The sequence below is a fragment of the Fundulus heteroclitus genome, chromosome 20, assembly GCF_011125445.2.
Source record: "Fundulus heteroclitus isolate FHET01 chromosome 20, MU-UCD_Fhet_4.1, whole genome shotgun sequence".
In the NCBI taxonomy this organism is placed as follows: Eukaryota; Metazoa; Chordata; class Actinopteri; order Cyprinodontiformes; family Fundulidae; genus Fundulus; species Fundulus heteroclitus.
This window is the reverse complement of record NC_046380.1, coordinates 24,952,304-24,970,294: the sequence shown is the minus strand read 5'-3', so window position 1 is coordinate 24,970,294 and position 17,991 is coordinate 24,952,304. Positions and strand designations below refer to the sequence as shown.

General features: G+C 40.7%; 2 protein-coding genes across 2 annotated transcripts in view; both read left to right on the top strand.

The window, feature by feature from the left end:
• endou (endonuclease, polyU-specific) overlaps positions 1-5,347 on the top strand; it is a gene marked incomplete in the record, with an annotated part of 32,789 nt that extends 27,442 nt beyond the window's left edge. The window contains 6 exon segments of the mRNA XM_036151479.1: positions 1,309-1,471; positions 1,591-1,796; positions 2,237-2,350; positions 2,419-2,525; positions 2,616-2,758; positions 5,136-5,347. Of these exon segments, the coding sequence (XP_036007372.1) occupies positions 1,309-1,471; positions 1,591-1,796; positions 2,237-2,350; positions 2,419-2,525; positions 2,616-2,758; positions 5,136-5,253 (851 nt within the window).
• A 6,790-nt stretch (positions 5,348-12,137) lies between these two features.
• Positions 12,138-17,046, top strand: LOC105937013 (neurogenic differentiation factor 4). The gene is made up of 2 exons (XM_012878118.3): positions 12,138-12,301; positions 15,374-17,046. The coding sequence occupies exon 2, from the start codon at positions 15,380-15,382 to the stop codon at positions 16,379-16,381; it is 1,002 nt and encodes a 333-aa protein (XP_012733572.2). The 5' UTR covers positions 12,138-12,301; positions 15,374-15,379; the 3' UTR covers positions 16,382-17,046.
• Positions 17,047-17,991: the final 945 nt, after the last annotated feature.

Genomic DNA, 17,991 nt, shown 5'->3' with positions numbered 1-17,991 from the left:
AGTGATAAATTACAGGGATAACATAAATTTCAAAATCATATGCACTCAAACAGACATGTGCATTTAAAAAGTGGTGTGAAGGTATGATACAAAAAAGTGGTGTGAAGGTATGATACAAAAAAGTGGTGTGAAGGTATGATACAAACTCAGCGTTGGATTGAAGCAATGTCCAAGCATGACGCTTTTTTGGGGACAGGGTCAAACTGCTTTTATTTTTTTAATGATAGGGGATGGAAAAAGGCAGTGAACACCAGTGGGTATTCTTAGCTTGTGTATACATACTTGGTCGTGTAGGTGATGAACTGTAGGTAATAATAAGTGTTTGAATGTAGATGTGCGCTGGCACATGTTATCGTATATATACATGTTTATATGTACAGTATACTGATTTATTTACTTAATAGACTTTTAAGTTGTATGTACTCATAAGTAGAGTAGGAATCAGGAAGATTGTTGCTGTAAAGGACTAAAAGAAGGAGAATGGACATGATTAAATACATTTCACTTCTTCATAGCTCTTTTCAGACACAACCACTAAGTTATACATCTAATTATATATAATATTATTTATACATTATATTTGTATGTGTTGTATTTATAATTTCACTGGATTGTCTGAAATAATTCATTCATTCTTTCACTTTGGAAAGACAACATTTCCCTTTGAAACCTCCTACAACACTCCCCTAAGTATCTAAAAAATATTCTAAACCATTTTTTCTTCCTTACAGTGACCTGTTTTGTTTGAAACGGAGCCCAAATTATTTCTATAAATTATTTATATCCCTGGCAGATTTAGATTTAATCCTTTAATTTAACCAATACATTTTTTCTAACGGATGTAATATTAACACTTTGGAGTGGGCCGACCAGAGTCCAGGCTTGAATCTGATAGATAATTTGTGCAGGGAGCCAAAGGAGGTCCTACCTGGAGCTCACTGTAAAGGATGAAGGGTAATAAATACCAGTCAAAAAATGCAAAACGTTGTTAAGCAAATATTAGCAGCGTGTGACTGCTGTAAGGCCCAGAAAGGCTTTTACAGTGATCAATGAGTAACATTCATCATGTTGTTTTATGTTTAGATGTGAATAAAAACAGAAATATTCGTTTGTAGTAATATTATCCCTTTTATACAGCTTTTTATCTCCGGAGCGATACCCTCATTTCCTATCAGAAACAAACTTCTGAGTTGAATAAAAGCAGCTTTAATCTTAACCTGCCAGAGTTCTGAATTGTTTTGGGATTTAACTACAGCTGGATGGATAATGAAAGTGAGTACTTTAAAATGTGCTTGTTATGTGCAACAGCTGACTCTGGTGCTGCCATCACTGATGCTGAGCTCAAGTCTCTCTCTGAGACGCTTTACGTTCTGGACTCAAACAAGGCCTCAGCCTCTCAGCTGATCATCGACCCTCAAGCGCTGGTGCCCGACTCGCAGACCAGCTCCCAGTCGGACCTCTCCTCCAGGCCGTAAGAAATGTTGTTAATCACAGCACATCCTAATTTACAGATTCCTCTACTCCCGTAGAAATCCTCCTGAGCTTCTTTCTCTTCAAAATGTAGCTCTTATATGCTGTTTATGCTTGCAGGTTGTTCAAGTACCTGAACGAAAACATCCTGTTCTCGCGCCCAACCTACGCAGCCTTTCTGAATGTTCTCAACAACTACAAGAGGATGACCGGACAGACGGAGAGCTTCAGCTCTCAGCAGCTAACTGAGCAGGACACGTTCCTCAAGGAAACCATGTTGAACACCGAGCTGGGCAGGGAGCTGTTTGCTTTCCTTTACACCAAGGGTAATGCGGGCATGTGTTTGAGTTGCGGTGCCTTGCAGAAGTATTCATACCCCTTGACACAGGCATTTTATTTAGGTGTATCAGGCTCCATTCACCTTTTCCACTAATTCTGACCAGCTATTGTGTCCCTGCCTCAAGAAAAGCTTCCCACGAGCATAATGGTGCCATTCCTGTGCACACAGGCTTTTAAAGTTTGTTTTTTTTAATCATCCTTTTCCTTCCACTTCAAAACTATGAGCTACTTGCATTGTTGTCAAATAAAATCCCACGGAAATACATTGTGATCAGAAATTGTAATGTGACAAAACGTGAAAAAGCCTGAGCATTATGAATACTTTTTCTTGGCACTCTTCCTGACACCGCCTAAGCTCTTACATTTTTTAATAAAAATATTATTACACTTCTGTTTGTGATTCATGGGGTATATTCTGCATTTGAAGGTGTTTATAAATCAGAGTCAGAGTTTATTCAGGACCTGAAAAATATGTGGTTTGGTCTCTACTCCCGCAACAACAACGCCTTGGACTCCAGCGGTTTTGAACACATCTTTGCAGGTTTGTATTAAAATTGCCTTTTTTTTTTAATTATGCATTTGCGGTTCTTAAGAATAAAATCTCTTCAGGTGAAATCAAGGGAGGAAAGGTGTCTGGTTTCCACAACTGGATCCAGTTTTATCTTCTTGAGAAACGAGGAGAGCTTAACTACTACAGCCACAGCTTCAACGGGCCTGTAAGGATCCACCAGAAACAATGACATGTTGATCCAAGTTTTGGACAATTTACTAAATAAGCCTCTTTTTAAAATTTCTTTTTGATTTAGTGGTCCAATTATCCTGATGTTTTGGGGCTGCAGTTCAAGTGGGACGGCTACTACAAGCAGGTGGGCTCTGCAGTGATTGGTTGCAGCCCTGAGTTTGATTTCGCCATCTACAGCCTCTGCTACATTGCTCGGCCTGGGAAACAGTAAGTAAATGTACCGAAATGGGAAATACAGAACCTTGCAAGCATACTGGTATCCTTGAAACTTTATCACTATTGTGTAACAATAGCTTTGCTTTGTCTAGACTGACTATTAATAAGTGCCAACGGCTATTATTAACAATGTTAGTAATTTTAATTAATTTAACAAGTCCAAATAACCGCCCAACAGCTCTCGGTCTCTCTCAGTTATTGTTTTATAAATACCTGCCTGGTGAGGTGTAATATTTAGAAACAATGGATAAAAGAGTGGATTCGCATATCGCCATTCTTAGAACAATCAAGCACTATGCACATACAGAGAATAAAAACAAGCATGTTTTCTCCAAAGTACAGCATTTTTGGCTGGGATATATACTGCATTCCATTGAAATAAAAACTAGGAGCTGGGAATGGTGTAAACCAGAGTAAAACAATCGGAGAAATTGGGATTCTAAATTAAAAACAACTAAAAAATTAACAAGATTCCAATATGGCGACGGCCAGGAAAGCTGTTGTTTTGTTCGTAGTACCTTTTATGAACGTCCTTCAAAGCTGTACTTTCCACATACAAACCCCTTTTTGAATTTGTTTGGTTCAGAGTTGCGGCTGCTACAGGTAACATCGATTTTAGACGCACTCTTACAACCGTGTCTTGTAAAAACAAACATGTTTTCATCGCAGCTTACTGTTGTTGATACCAGGAGCGGCCATATTGGATCCGATTGGCTTTAAGAAATGTTGCATTCCATTTGCAGTCGGAACTCGGAAATCCTGGATTCCAATCGGAAAAAATCAACCGTAACGACCACAAAAGTTGGACTTTCTTATTCGGAAAGTCAGAGAATTCTTTTTTTAAGGCCGATTGTCGGAGCCGATATGGCAACGCCTTGCATCCAGAACAGTAAGCTGTAATAAAATATGTTTATCTTACAAGACACAGTTGTATGAGTGTGTCTAAAATCAATGTTACATGTAGCGGCTGCAACTCTGCACCGAACAAGTGGTGTTTGCAGGTTGAAAGTACAGCTTTAAAGGCATACTATGCAACATTTTTCAGTTAATTAATGTGTTCCATACCGTTTTGGATGATTAAATGAGTCATTTCAGGTCGAACAAAGGTTTTCTCGGCCGCCCTGGTGGTCTCTGGGGGAAATACCGCACTTGCAATTGCAGGAGCCCTCGGCCCGCACCCACAGGCTCAGAAGTCTCGTGCAAGACCGCGAGAGTCGGCGTGTTAACCTCAAATAAACATGCAAGCATATCGAGTTTTTTTATTATTATTATTATTTTTATTTTTTTGAATGTTGGCGAGACGCTACCGCGGCGGCCGCGGCGGCCGTGGCGAGGCGGCCGCGGCGAGGCCGCCTCGCCAAGATAGCGCTGCGGGAAGCTTGATGTTCATACTTTCACTGTGTTAGTCATTGTTTGTACTGCCGTTTTTTTTTACTTTTCATTGCGTTCGCCTGTCTGCTAAGCTCAAAACAACCGCGCCTGGCTTGACGGAGAAACAGCTGAGCATCTTTACGACAGTGCACTTTTACTTTCGCCCTCTGGGGGGAGCCTCGCTGGAAAATCAACCCCGGTTGCATAGTATACCTTTAAAGGATGTTTACAAGAGGTACTACGAACAAAAAAGCAGCTTTCCTGGCTGTCGCCGTATTGGAATCCTAACCTCTGGATTTGATTTCCGAGGCAAATGGAATGCAACAACATTTGTCTGACTTTTATTTCCCCTGATTCTTCCGATTGGTAGTCAGGATTTCTGAGTTTGGATCCAACATTCTCTTCCAAGATGCAGTCTTTCACTCGGCCAGTGAGATCAAGACATTCACACCCATGTTCCCACCAATGCACCCTGCGGAGGGCTGTGGGCCAAGAGAAAAGGAGCTGCTACATCTAGAGTTTTGTAGTTCATTAACCTCCTGGGAAACAGGAGGCTACTGTGACTCCTCCTTCCTGGGCGCTTTCATGAAAATTGGTTAATACTTTGCATTCTGGGATTCAGAGTTTTTAGCACTCCTTGTCTCCTCCCATGGTTGCGCCCAACACTACATTTGATCAAGTTTCTACCGGAATTTTCATTGTGTTTTATAGAGATTTTGTTTGATTGATTTAGTGAAAGTATAATAGTGTTGATTTATCATATAAAATCTCCTTATAATGCATGAGTGCGTGTTTTTAACCGGACCAAATGTGGATTAGTTCTATTGTATTAGTATTTTTCCAAGGCTCTGTTATACGGAGGCGAATGTGCAGATATCGAAAACCAGCTGTATCAGCAGACCAGGGAGTTGTTTTAGGATGTGACATCTGTATCTGTAACATCTTTTTGGACGTTTTGGATATTTTCTCATGGTTTTTCATTTCCCCCCATTTTCAGGTGTCGCCTCAGTCTGGGAGGGAAAGAGCTCATCATACAAACTTACACCTGGGACAACTCTTCCTATGGAAATGGAAAGAAGTATATCGGTTCAGCCTATCCTGTATCAATGTATTGAGAAAAAAAAAATGATTGGGAAATCAGCACAACTGTATTACCCTAAAAACTTTTAAATCCCTGTGTGCTGTAATAAAGCAAAAACAATCTGAAAAGCTGATATCTTTTAGTAATTTTTTTTCTAATGCCCAGTGTGTGAATAAATCTGCAGCGACGCCCTCTAGACTAGTCTAACACTGCATGAGAATGTGGCGATTCTGCAGCCGTACAATCTATCTGTGCCTAATGGGGCAAAAAAAGGGCGTTTACACTCCCCGAGAGGGCGCAGAGCGCACACCAGTCCTGCGGTGGTAGGAGAGTGTCTGCATTGTGCACAGTTTCTCATTGTCTTACGTAAGAGCAAAACAAAGCATAAAAAGCTGTACTTGTGCAATGAAATGAAGAGACAAAAAGACATTAACAGATTTTATTCTGCTTGACCTACTCTGAACAGTGGCGCCAGCACAAACCTGTTCTTATCAGCTGTCCATAAAGCTGTGTGTGTGTGTGTTTGTGTGTAGGATGTGTGCGTGTGTGTGTGTGTGTGTAGGATGTGTGAATGGGTGCATCTCTGCGTGTGCATGACCAGCTGGACTGGGGGTTGATTTTGCTCTTTCACTCATCTAGGGTGACTAACAGGATAAATTCTGGTCTGCCGACAGAACAGGGGGACACACTTGCTGGCCTGTTTAAAGAACGTATTACAGGAGATGGATCTGTCACTGATCCTATTGTCCACCAGTCTGTGTGCATTCATGTTAAATAAGAAAAAGAGCGCAACAGCAGTTATTTTGGAAGAAAAAAAAACTCAAGCCAACAGTGATTCAGCGACTTGGGCCTCACAAGCAGTCAAAGTGTCTCAGCAGCAGGACAATGAAGTCAGCCTCGATATTTTGTCAGCGCATATGACAATTTTCTGAGCTTGTGGCTAGAAATTGGAAGAGTAAATCTTCTCTCCTTTCACGCTACCCTCCTTTTTGAGCCCCTGTGGAATCAAATTAAATCATGGACTGGTAAATAAAAGGGGAAAAAAAAGATTCAATTGTGCCCTTTGTCGCTCACACAACTTTATAATCAAATTATAGCTGGCCACCCGCCAGCGTGTCCTCGCATCTCCCCCAACGGGTATTCTCCCTGCAGATCTCGTGAACCACCTGACTTTTGTTTTGTAATTATATTATCCTGCGCTCCTTTTAGCGTGTTGTGGCTAATGGCTGAGCGGGCCATCCCAGCTGCACATGCAGAAACAAAGCTGCTTATGGGGCCAGACAATGGAGCCATGGAATAGGGACGCCTGAAGGCGGTCGTCCAATGAGCATGCACAACAGGGGGGCTTGCAGAGGGTTTAGGAAAGGGTTAAGGTTTTTTTTTTTTTTTTAGGGGTGATCGTGGAGGAGGGTGTCAGGTTAACCCAGGAGTTGGGGGGCCTTCAATGAGATGGTTAGTGGAGGGACACATGGTCAACATCACCTCTGTCTCCCCAGGGTCGGTGCTTGGCTGGAGGGAGGTTCAAGTTTGGCTTAGATGCTGGCCATTTCTAAAGTTGATGGGAGACCATGAAATGCAGAGCAACGTTCATTCTCTGCTGGTGTTTTGTGCACTTTCCAAACAATTTGATGACCATATTGTCATTGCTCTCACCAGTGTATCCAGACATATGCAGAGGGAGAGAGAGAGAAACACGATCTTGGTGTGCTAAGATGATCTCAGACTGGCATTCGAAGCAGCTTCTCTTGCACTGCGGGAAGCTTTCAAGCGGCTGCTCATAAAGTCTCTCTTCCAACGCTTGCAGTGCCTTACAAAAGTGTTCATAATATCATGTTAAGCTTTTACAAATGTTGTCATATTACAGTTACAAAGCTGAGTGTATTTTAATACTATTTATGCAATAAACCAAAGAAAAGTGGTTGACATTTGTGAAGTGGAAAGTGATTTTTCCACAAAGAAAAATCTTGTTACATGCGTTTGAAGTTGACTCTCCAAGTCAATACATTGCGGAGCCACCTTGACTGTGTGTCTTTTGGGTTATTCTCTACCTGATTTACAGTAAACATCTAGAAACATTATGTGCCTATTCTTCTTTGCAAACCAGCTAAAGCTCAAGGTTGGATAATTTAGGGCAGTGGAGTCCAAAGTCCGCCCTCAAGGGCCACTGTCCTGTATGTTTTGGATCTCATCTTTCTATGAAACAAATGACGGCTCATTACCAAGCCTCCAACCCACTGCATTTGACCGGACTCAATGCAACTCAAGCATTTGAATCAGCTGTCCTGGAGCAGGGGCACATGTAAAACATACATGACACTTGGTACTCGTGGACACCCCTGGTTTAGAGTCATTGTTGGAGGGTCAGCCGTTGCAACCGTCTCAATTCCTGTGCACATTTCTTCCTGGATTACCCTGTATTTAGCTTTATCCATCTTCCCATGACATGAGCATGTGTTTATCTGTCCCTTCTGAAGGAAACCAAATCCTACGGCATGATACTGTCATCACTGTGTGCAACAGTGTGTTTCATGGTGATGTGCAGTGATAGTTTGCCTTCACAAATATCGTCTTGCATTAAAGCCAAACAGTTCAAACAGATCACTGTGTCCCATACATGAGATTTTATGAAGTGACTCTTCTCTGTTCATTCTTTGAACGCCTGGCGCTAAAACATCTGAAAAACATCACAGACCCCCTGCAGTTTGCTTATCTGGGAACCACCCTCTCTCCCAGGACACTGAGATGGTTCTCACACATTGACACAGTAAGTAGGCCCAGCACAGAATGTACTTCCTGCAGCAACTTAGGAGGTACAACCTTCCTCAGGACCTACTGATCATCTTCTACACTGCCATCATTCAGTTTGTCTTGTGCTCATCCATCTCTGTGTGGTTCAGCTTATCCACAAAATCTGACAGGTCCAAACTGCAACGAACACAGGACAGCAGAGACAATCATCAGGAGTTACCTTCCATCCATTCACAACCTGTACAGGTCCAGGGCCAGTAAAAGCGCAGCTAGCATATCTGTCGACCCAACACATCTTGATCAAAAGTTATTCAGACTTTTACTGTCAGGTCGGCGCTACGGAGGCCTGGGTGTGTCTCTGATGAACACTTTACAGTCAGGGAAGCCAGTTATCCTACTGAAAAAAGCTCTTCTGTACATACTGCCCCTGTTATTGCCCCTTTTCCCTGAATATTGTCTTCCCTGTTATAGATTGTAGTCACTGTTCTGCTTGTTGTTACTTGTCTGCCTGTTTTTTTTTTCTTTACATGACAAAGTCCTACTTTATACCCGCAAACTTGGTAAAAAAAGTTGATTCTGATAAAGGTCAGAGTTGTGGAAAACAAAACCTATGTTTCTCCTGTAAACAAATTATCCCACCTGGACTGTGGATCTCTGCAGCTCCTCCAGAGTTACCATGAGGCTCTTGGCTGCTTCCCTTGTCTGTTCAGGCGGATAATCATGTCTTAGCATGTTTTGCAGTTGTGCCAGGATTCTTTTCACAATTATAGATGATGCATTGAACAGTGCTTTGTTCTTATGAAGTCTTACCAGTTTCCCTGAGTCTGCCACCACCATGTTCTCTTGGATGTCATTTAGGGATATCAGCATTAAGGGAACTGAAGACAAATGCAAGTTTTCGCTTGTTAATCGTAAAAAAAAAAAAATCCTGTGAAAACCACATGTTTCTTCTGTCTTGTGTTTGTCACAAAAATAACATAAACATAAACATAAAACTCACTCACGTTTATAGTTGGTGTACAACAAAATCTAACAAAGTTTAAGTGGTATAAATACTTCTGCGATACTTTTTCGAGAGCAGCCATATCTGCACACTATTCTAGCCTTCACACTATTTGTCTGGCATCTCTCCGAGGATTTCCAGTATGACAGATGGACAAAACCCACTTTCCCCCCACTGTCACACTCAAACACTCTGGGAATTACCGGGAGGGCCATGTTTGTGTGTGTACTCAAGTGAAGTTTTATGTGTCATTCAATTTTATGAGATAAACTGAATTCATATCCTGAGAAAGGTAAGGAAAGGGCGAAGCAGTCAAGGGAGAGCGGATGGGCATCTGAGCCACAGACAGAGAAGACCATCTGCAGCAGGACTTCGTCATATGCGGTCACTAAAGAGGAACCAGGGGACATCACGGCACAGTTACAGCTCTACTCTGAAGCAGCACTTGTGGAACAGGAAGACTGTTCTTTAAAGGGGGTCTATCTGGAGGAGGAAAAAAAAATTAAACACAGATAAGTCATGGAACCAAAACATATAATTAGCATTTTTATGCGATTTAAAGTTAATGTTAAAAACCATGAAGCAAGCATGTGCAGCTATCACGCTCCCCTGCTGCTTCATCTCCAGGGATGCAGACGCTTGGCTATGCTATTCCCATCTCAGGCTGCAGGTGTGGAATATGACTGGAAAAGATGTAGGGGGAGGAGCAGCAGGCGAGGTGGTCGACTGGGGATTGAGAGGAGAGTGAGACAACATAGTTTTCAAATACTGATGACCTTGTAACCCATCTAAAGCCTATTCCTTGGTGCATGCATCTCTCTGTTTTTACATCCACCTTACATCCTCACTTTAGTGTAAGAGGGTCAGTATTTTAGACTTAGATTTAAAACTTTCACAGAACAGTGCCCTGAAAACAGAGAACCAATGAACATCTACATTTTTACCAAATATTTAAAAAGCACAAGTGATCCACATGATCTCATTTTTTTTGTCAGAGAAATGCCTTTAATGGAAATTACTACCATTTTCCTATAAAATAAGCAATTAGGGGATGGATTTTTGAATGCCATTTTAGTAGATTAATTCAATGCATAAAAGTCAAGCGATGGTAGAAGCCATTTGGTTATGAGTCGGAAAGTTTAGTAGTTATATTAAAATGTAGCAGCTCTAAAGCTTTTGCAAGTGATTTAACCTCCTTTTCCTGATAAAAGACATAGCATAATTCAGTTTTATCTATTGATTTTGCACTGTGGATTATTGCACTTTACATCGACTCGGTAAGACTTCCACTAAAAAGCATCAGAATTTGGATAACAAATATATGACCAAAACTTTTACCTTTCCATTTTCACATTATGATGGTTTCTTTGGTCAAGGGTGTGAATGCTGAACAAAGTTTGCTCAAGGTTGTGCTAACTGCATAGCAGATAGAAAGCTAATGTTATCTTGGGCAAACAACTTTATTTTCTGCCGTTAACTAAAGTCAAAAGCCCACTGATATTAACATTACTGTCAGGCTTGTTTTAAATTCTTAAAATATGTGGAAACTGTTCAGTGAGGTCTAAGCAGGTTGTTGTATAGCTGGGATGCTTGCCTCTGGTCCTCAGAGCCCACCGTCAAAAGAATGGTTCTTCAACCAGCTGTTGTTAACATGTTTACAAGGAAATCCAGCTGTTTGATTTGTTGCAAAAAAGAATCAGCTAAAGTATCCAGGACATGTTTTGAACCAATGTGAAGCTAAAACTATTCAACTTCTGTCTCAACAGAAGCATTTCTTGTTGTCTTCCCATGAAGACAACAAGAAATGCATTCAACCACAATGTCCAACTGTGCACACTGACTGTGCAAAGCTTCAAAACTAAAGAAAAAGCATGTTGAAGCTGGTTTAGAGTTTGATTTAGAGGATGTAGGCAAGCCGGTAAAACAAAATATATGCTGAGGCCAAAGCTGAAGCTGAGGTAGAATGGTTATGGACATCCCTTCAAAAAATACCATACCAAAAGCAAAGTTTGCAGGTGGGAACATAATGGTGTGGGCCGTCTTAGAGCAGATGGTACAGGCAGACTTCATAGGACTGGAGGAAGGTTTGATGGAGAAATGTGTGGATTTTCAGACAAGGCAATACCTCCAGACACACAGCCAAGGAAACTCTGGTTTTAGAGAAAGAAAGCAAAACGGTCAGAATGGCCCAGTCACTCACCCGACTTGTATAAAGTTGAACATCTATTTAAAACTAATTGTAAACCAGAGAGCATAGAAAGGACCCCAAGGCCCTTAAAGAAATTTAACACAGTTAAATAGTTTATCCATATAATAGATATCTCATTCATCGTGTACTCCCAATGTTTCTTTATCACCGCTTTCATTTGTGGACTAATTTGCTTTGGTTTCTTTATACAGTATGTGTGGATTAAATCGCTATTTGCCCCAGGATATTTAAACTATGAGAAGTGGTGATTTGTTCAATACTATTTTACCTACGAGACCGTTCATGATTTCACAAAATAAAACAATGCCACAATTTTAGAAGCTCCCTTGAATTGCCTGTTGCATTTAAAAAATATAGATACATTTCTGTGATATATAATTTCTCAAAGAGTTAACAATTTTTTTTAACTAAAGACCTGACCAGCAAAGGCCGTATTTTTCTTGATAATGTTTGAATGCCCCCAAACCCTTAAATCTCCTACGCGGCAGAGAGTTGGGGGTGCTTAAGGTCATATTGGCCATAGCTGCGTCTCATCTGAGCCTATAGCCCTTCTGGTCAGAGCAGCCCCTCAGGAGCAGAAATGAACTTGTTCATTAGTCTATCTCAGCACTGCGTTGGGATGGATGGAGCAAACACCTGCTCACACGCAACTTCAAGCTGTCACATACAGTTAGGCTCAGGCCGCTGAGCGCGTCTCCCCTCCGTTCAATGCGCCCGCGCTGCGGATTTAGCGGCCGCCCTCGCAAAGCAACAAAAGCTTGGGCCTCTCCTGTTTGTCTGCACAATTTCAGAGAGCGTTTGCGCACCTCTTAAACACACACACACACACACGCACACACGCACATAAACCGATGAGTGGAGCTCCGAGGGGCGGGTGGGCGGTGGGGAGGGGGAGGGGGGTGGACGTTGGGCCACGGGCCGGACACGCGCGATCTCCAGCGCGAGTGGGAGGAGGAGCTCTAAAGTGGAAGTTAAAACCAGGAGCTCCCGAGGAGTGACCCGCACAGTGAAGGACTGCTCTGCTTCTGGTCACACCGACTTTAGCGCTGATTGACTGCAAACCGTGACTTGCGGAGCAAAAAGGGTCTGCAAAACATCCAGAAGAGAGACCTGACTCTACAGGTAAGCTTCCAAATAACATTATATAATTTAAAAGTTTATATTATCCTATCATTCGTTTTTTTTTTTTTTTTCATTTTGAATTTACAGCCAAAGTCACCATGCAATAAAATACAAGGCTGGTTTCAGTGACGTCAAGAGACACTTTGTATAAAGTCTAGATGTTTACGCACGACGCATAATAGCTGCGACTTTTGAAAATGGCTGTTTTAATTCAGCCTGAGCCCTCTGTTAGGCCAGTGATCTGGAGGATGTCGATGTTTTGCTTAATCCTCATGGTCGCCACTTCATCCACTGAGTAAATCCTGCGCTGCCCCAGATTGGAGTCCTGTCAGTGACTTTATCTTGCTGCAGCATTACCAGTTCACAAAATGACCGGGATTAGGCTGACCCCGAGCAGGGGGGAGAGCGGGACACCGCGGGTACATAGAACAATAGACTTATTTTAAAAAGACCCACAGTTTAATGATCTAGAAAAAAATGTATTATGTTTTATTGCTTAAGTTAAATTCGTACAACCAGATGCACCTGTGGGAGAGGAGGGGGAGCTGTCCGGTGCTGAAACAGCCCATTAAAGACTTTAACAAGATAGCAGCTGAATAGTTATTGTTTAATGAAGACTTCTAAAGGAGTAAATCCTTTTTCGATATTTCACAAACATTTTATTTGTTTATAGAGATCCTGGTAGTGCATCATGTTGGAAGCCTATAAAAAGTTTAAATTTCCCTTACACTGTGTTTAATGAAATTCTGTTATTAGACCAAAATATAGTTGGCCAAACTTAATATTCAACCATGCCCAATGTTGTTCTTTTAACTGGTAGCTAAATACTGAAAAGTTTATTCTTCCCATGTCAAAACAGCACAATTTATATACAGCCATAAAATGGTGACTAGCGGTTTCAAACACTTTCAATATTCATTTAGCTGAACATAACGCTGACATCTATTTCTAGACAGAAATATAGACAATGGATGATGATGATATCAATAACAATAGTAGTAGTAATAATAATAATAATAATAATAATAATAATAATAATAATAATAATAATAATAATAATAATAATAAGAGTAATAATGACGAAGTAGGTCAAAATTGTGCAAATTGACTTTGAATTAGGCAACAGATTGTTCCTTTCAGTTTGGTTTAATCTTTTTCGCTCAGTTCATTTGAATCTACATGCATCAATGTATGATTTCACTCCAGAAATAACAAACTTGACACAATGTTATACAACATTTTGAATTGAATAAAAGGAGAAGTAAGGATAAAAACTCCTGTATACGCTGCTTCTGTTGCATTTCAAAATGACAGCTTGATTACAGAAGTTAATCTTTGTTCAAAAATAATTGCATAATGAACCCAAAAAACTGCACACATTATTTTTCTCAAATAACAGACAACAAAATTGTTATTAAAATTATCCCTTAGTTGTCCTTTAAACAAAAAAAAAAAAGGTCTGCTTTAATGTAGCCTTTAAGATATTGGCACCTAAGGTTTTTGTCAATAAATGCTAATGCAGAAGCAGGAGAAAACATGCTGCATTGATATATATGTATGCAGACTGATCAATGAGTCCAACTGATTTATTATTATCATTTTGTATTTGTCTAATATGTTGCTTATTTTTGCTTAATTTATTATCATTTTGTCTTTGTTAATTTTAATTCTTTGTCCGGGAGCCATTACAATGTCGTTGTAATGCTAACAACAGTGTGCAATAACCAATAAACATCTAATCCTATCTTACCAAAAGCTTCTTCGAAAAAACTTCACGTTTAATGAGAGAAAGAAAAAGTCCTTATTTGTTAAATTAATTTCAAGCTGGTAACAAAATGGTGAATTAGGGATTTCAAATTGTATTGTAAAGCTGCAAATATATTTTTTTTCTTTTTAAAAAAAAAGTAAAAATAAATGTTTTAAACAAGTGCAATGCATCAACTGTATTTTTTTAGTATGCATGATCCACACAGGCAAACACTTTCCAATAAATGCATTGCCTTTGAACTCAAATCAAATTGTCTGCAAAAGCTTTTCAGTCACTTATCTGCTGGCATCATTATCTTTGGTATTTGGTTGTGAAAACAGAATTCGACTCTGAAAAAAGGTCTTTCCTGGAACAATCAACAACAAGAGCTATAAATGCTTGTGGTATTAACCTAGTAGTTCTAAGAAAAATTATGTTGAAGAGAAAAACATCTGCCAGAAAATGACGAATATTCTAACTGCACAGGTTAGACATTGCAATAAACTGACCTTGGATGTGATTTTCAATTAAATAACTTGATTCACAAACCAGAATGCAACCAGAAATGTTGATACACTGCATAAAAGATTTATTTCCTCCCTGTCTGACATTAAACCAGCCAAACCTTTTCCTATTTCAGGTCAGTTGGTTTGACAAAATTAGTCTTATTATTAATTGAATTACTAACTGAAAATTTGTATAAAAATAATTTTTAAACTACAAATTCAGAAGTTTACATAGGCTAAGGTTGCTATGAATTTGAATAATTTAGGAAAGCAAAGATCATGATGCCGTGACTTTGTAAGCTTCTGACAGGTTAATGCACAATAAGGTTAAAGGGTGGCTGAATAGCATCCAATAGCAGGCAAGGGAAAAAGCCTTTACTCCAAAAGTAAAGCGAAATTACAAATTGCAGCTGCACTCGGGGACAAAGACTTCAACCTTCTGATGAAAATGCATGGTCATCAAGAACATTGTTACATTTGGAGTACATATGGGGAACTTCTCAAACCTAAGAACACATCCCAGCTGAGAAGTGTAGGAGTGGAAGCATCCTGTTGTTGGGGTGCTTTGCCTAAGCATGGACTGGTATGGTTTATAAAGTGCATGCCTTGAGGAAAAGAACGTGTGCAAATGTTGAAGCAAGAAAGCAACAAAAGATTTCTCCATTATGTTCAGGCATTTAGTAAATATGAATGATCTTGGTAATCCTAACGGATCTTTAACAGCAAAGGTTAAGTGTGATTTAATAACTTTGGCATAAAATGTTTTATTTTGTAAACATTTGAAAAAGCAGGAGTGGTTGACAGAGCTTTTGTTTGCAGAACGCCATGATGATTAAGCCATATGCGAGACAAGCAGAGGGAGAGGAGGTCATCAGCCCCCTGCAGTGGATGGATGGAGATGTGAGCTCACCTGATGGGAGCACCTCAGTCCCACCACACCACTATGGAGCGGGCGGAGTGTGCCAGCAGACCAGAGAGATGGGGAGTGAAGATGCAGAGGAAGACGAGGAGGATGGAGAAGAGGGACAGGAGGATGAAAATGAATCCAGGAGACGTGGGCCCAAGAAAAAGCGAATGACCAAAGCCCGGCAGGAGCGTTTCCGCGCCAGACGTATAAAAGCAAATGCCCGGGAACGCTCGCGCATGCATGGCCTAAATGATGCTCTGGAGAACCTTCGCAGCATCATGCCCTGTCACTCCAAAACGCAGAAACTGTCCAAGATCGAGACGCTGCGACTGGCCCGCAACTACATCTGCGCTTTGTCCGAGGCCCTGGAGGGAGGGCTTTCCACCGAGAGCAGGGCTTTCATGGAGACCCTGTGTAAAGGGCTTTCTCAGCCAACAACCAACCTGGTTGCTGGATGTTTACAGATAGGATCCGGTCCTGCTGCTGGGATGAGACCTGAAGACAGGCTCGGAGTTCATCCACCACCTAATGCTCTGGGTGGGATGGTGGGATACGCCTCTCCAGGCCTGCCAAGCCCCCCTTATGGCACCTACGACACGGCTCACATGCTCCACCTGAGAGCAATGAAAGGAAGACAGACCGAGAATCACTCGCCGCAGGAGTATAATGCTGTGAGTGTGGGAACCCCTCCATATGATGGCCCGCCTACACCACCTCTGAGCATCAGCAGTAACATGGTGCCCAAACAGGAGCCTTCCCCCCACTACCCACTGCCCCCACATCAGTACTCCCCCTCCCATGTGGACCAGGTTCTCCACCACGCTCAGACCAGCTATGATGTTCACTTAGAGGGTCCATATGACTCCTACCACCCGCTGCACATGGTCCCGAGACAGATAACCCCGGTCTACAGAGACTGAGATGAGTTGAATAAGCCATTTAATTTTCACTTCAACCTGACTGAGTCCAAATAATGAATCCCTTCATCTGGATTTTAAGACTGAGGGATCTCTTCATAAAGAACCGCTTGGAGAACTGTAGATTTTCATAAACACAAGGTAGATTTGCACAGTAGATTAGCACTGCTCAATATTGTTATTGTATTATTAGAAACTTGACTGAAACCAATACATTATGTTCCAAACTGATTACCAAATGATCAAAGGACCAGCCAGGTCCTCACAGCTGTTGCTTTGACCAGACGTTCTGGTACTGTACAGTAAGCACTTCTAAGTTTTGCTTTGGTGACATAAGATCTGCTGCATAAATTACTTTTATTTATTCTTTAATTTAATCCAGAGTACATGGAGTTTGTTTTTTACTTGCATATATGCTTTTATTTGTTTGCTTAGTTGATCTCCTTTGTGTCCGGTGTCCTTTCTCGTGTTTTGTTTGATGTTTTGCACTAAAAACACATCAAGAGATTGATTTGTGAACATGAGGTACTTGATTTTTTTTGTAGATATTGAAAGAAGAAAACCATACAATTCTCAGGTTGACAAAGTAGCCATTTTTTTCCGTTGGATTTGTGTTACGTATTAGACTTCTTGGAAAATTGTGTTATTAAAATATTTTTGAAAATGTATCAACTCTTTGCGTCTTTAATGGATATATACACACAGTAATTTTGGCATCTGTTCCTTGTTAAGGTTTGGCTTTCAAAGACTTATTTAAAAGTTGTGGTATGCAGTAATATTACACCAATAATAGAAGCATGCACCCAACCTCAATGTTTTAAGGACAAAAGCTGGTCACACAAGTATAAATTCCTTTTGGATTTCCTGTAATCCACACACATCCATTGAAAGTTTGCTCTACCACTAATATCTGGATAATTGAGTAATTTGAACCTATACCAGCTCAACAAGATTCTGGCATAATTCTGATTGATAATTGGAACGCTATTCTCATTTGAAGTATTAAAGCTCATTTAAACTGGGTGTTTTCTGGGCATAAACCTGATTCTTAAGCACATATCATAAAACTTTAATAGAGTTGAGATCAATAAACTTAATATTAGCCAGTTCTAATGTGTGTGTGGGTTTACGGTTCTGTTGGAACATCCAATAATGTCCATGTTTTAAACCATCTAATTACTGATTTAAGAGGAAGTAGAAGAATCTAGAGGGGAAATGCACCCATACCAGTGCCAGCAAAAACAAACTCTAAGCATGAATGCTGCCATTACCGTGCTTGGCAGCTAGTTTTGTGTTCTTATGTTTGAAAGTGGGGCTGCACGGTGGAACAGTTGATTGCACTGTTGCTTTGCAGCAAGAAGATCCAGGATTTGTTTCTGCATGGAGTTTGCATGTTCTTCCTGTGCATGTGTGGGTTCTGTCCGAGTATTGCATCTTATTCTCACAGTTAAAAAAATGCATGTTAGCTTAATTTGTTACTCTAAATCGCTCTTCGGTATCAGTGTGAAAGGTTGAATGGATGGATGTTTTCCTCAGACATCCATCCTTGAATCAAAGCATTCTTCTTGTCAGTGTTGCTGTATAATTCATACTTTGTTAACAGTAAATTAATT

Coding starts and splice junctions, on each gene's coding strand:
- LOC105937013 (XM_012878118.3), top strand. CDS start 15,380: ATGATGATTAAGCCATATGCGAGACAAGCAGAGGGAGAGGAGGTCATC.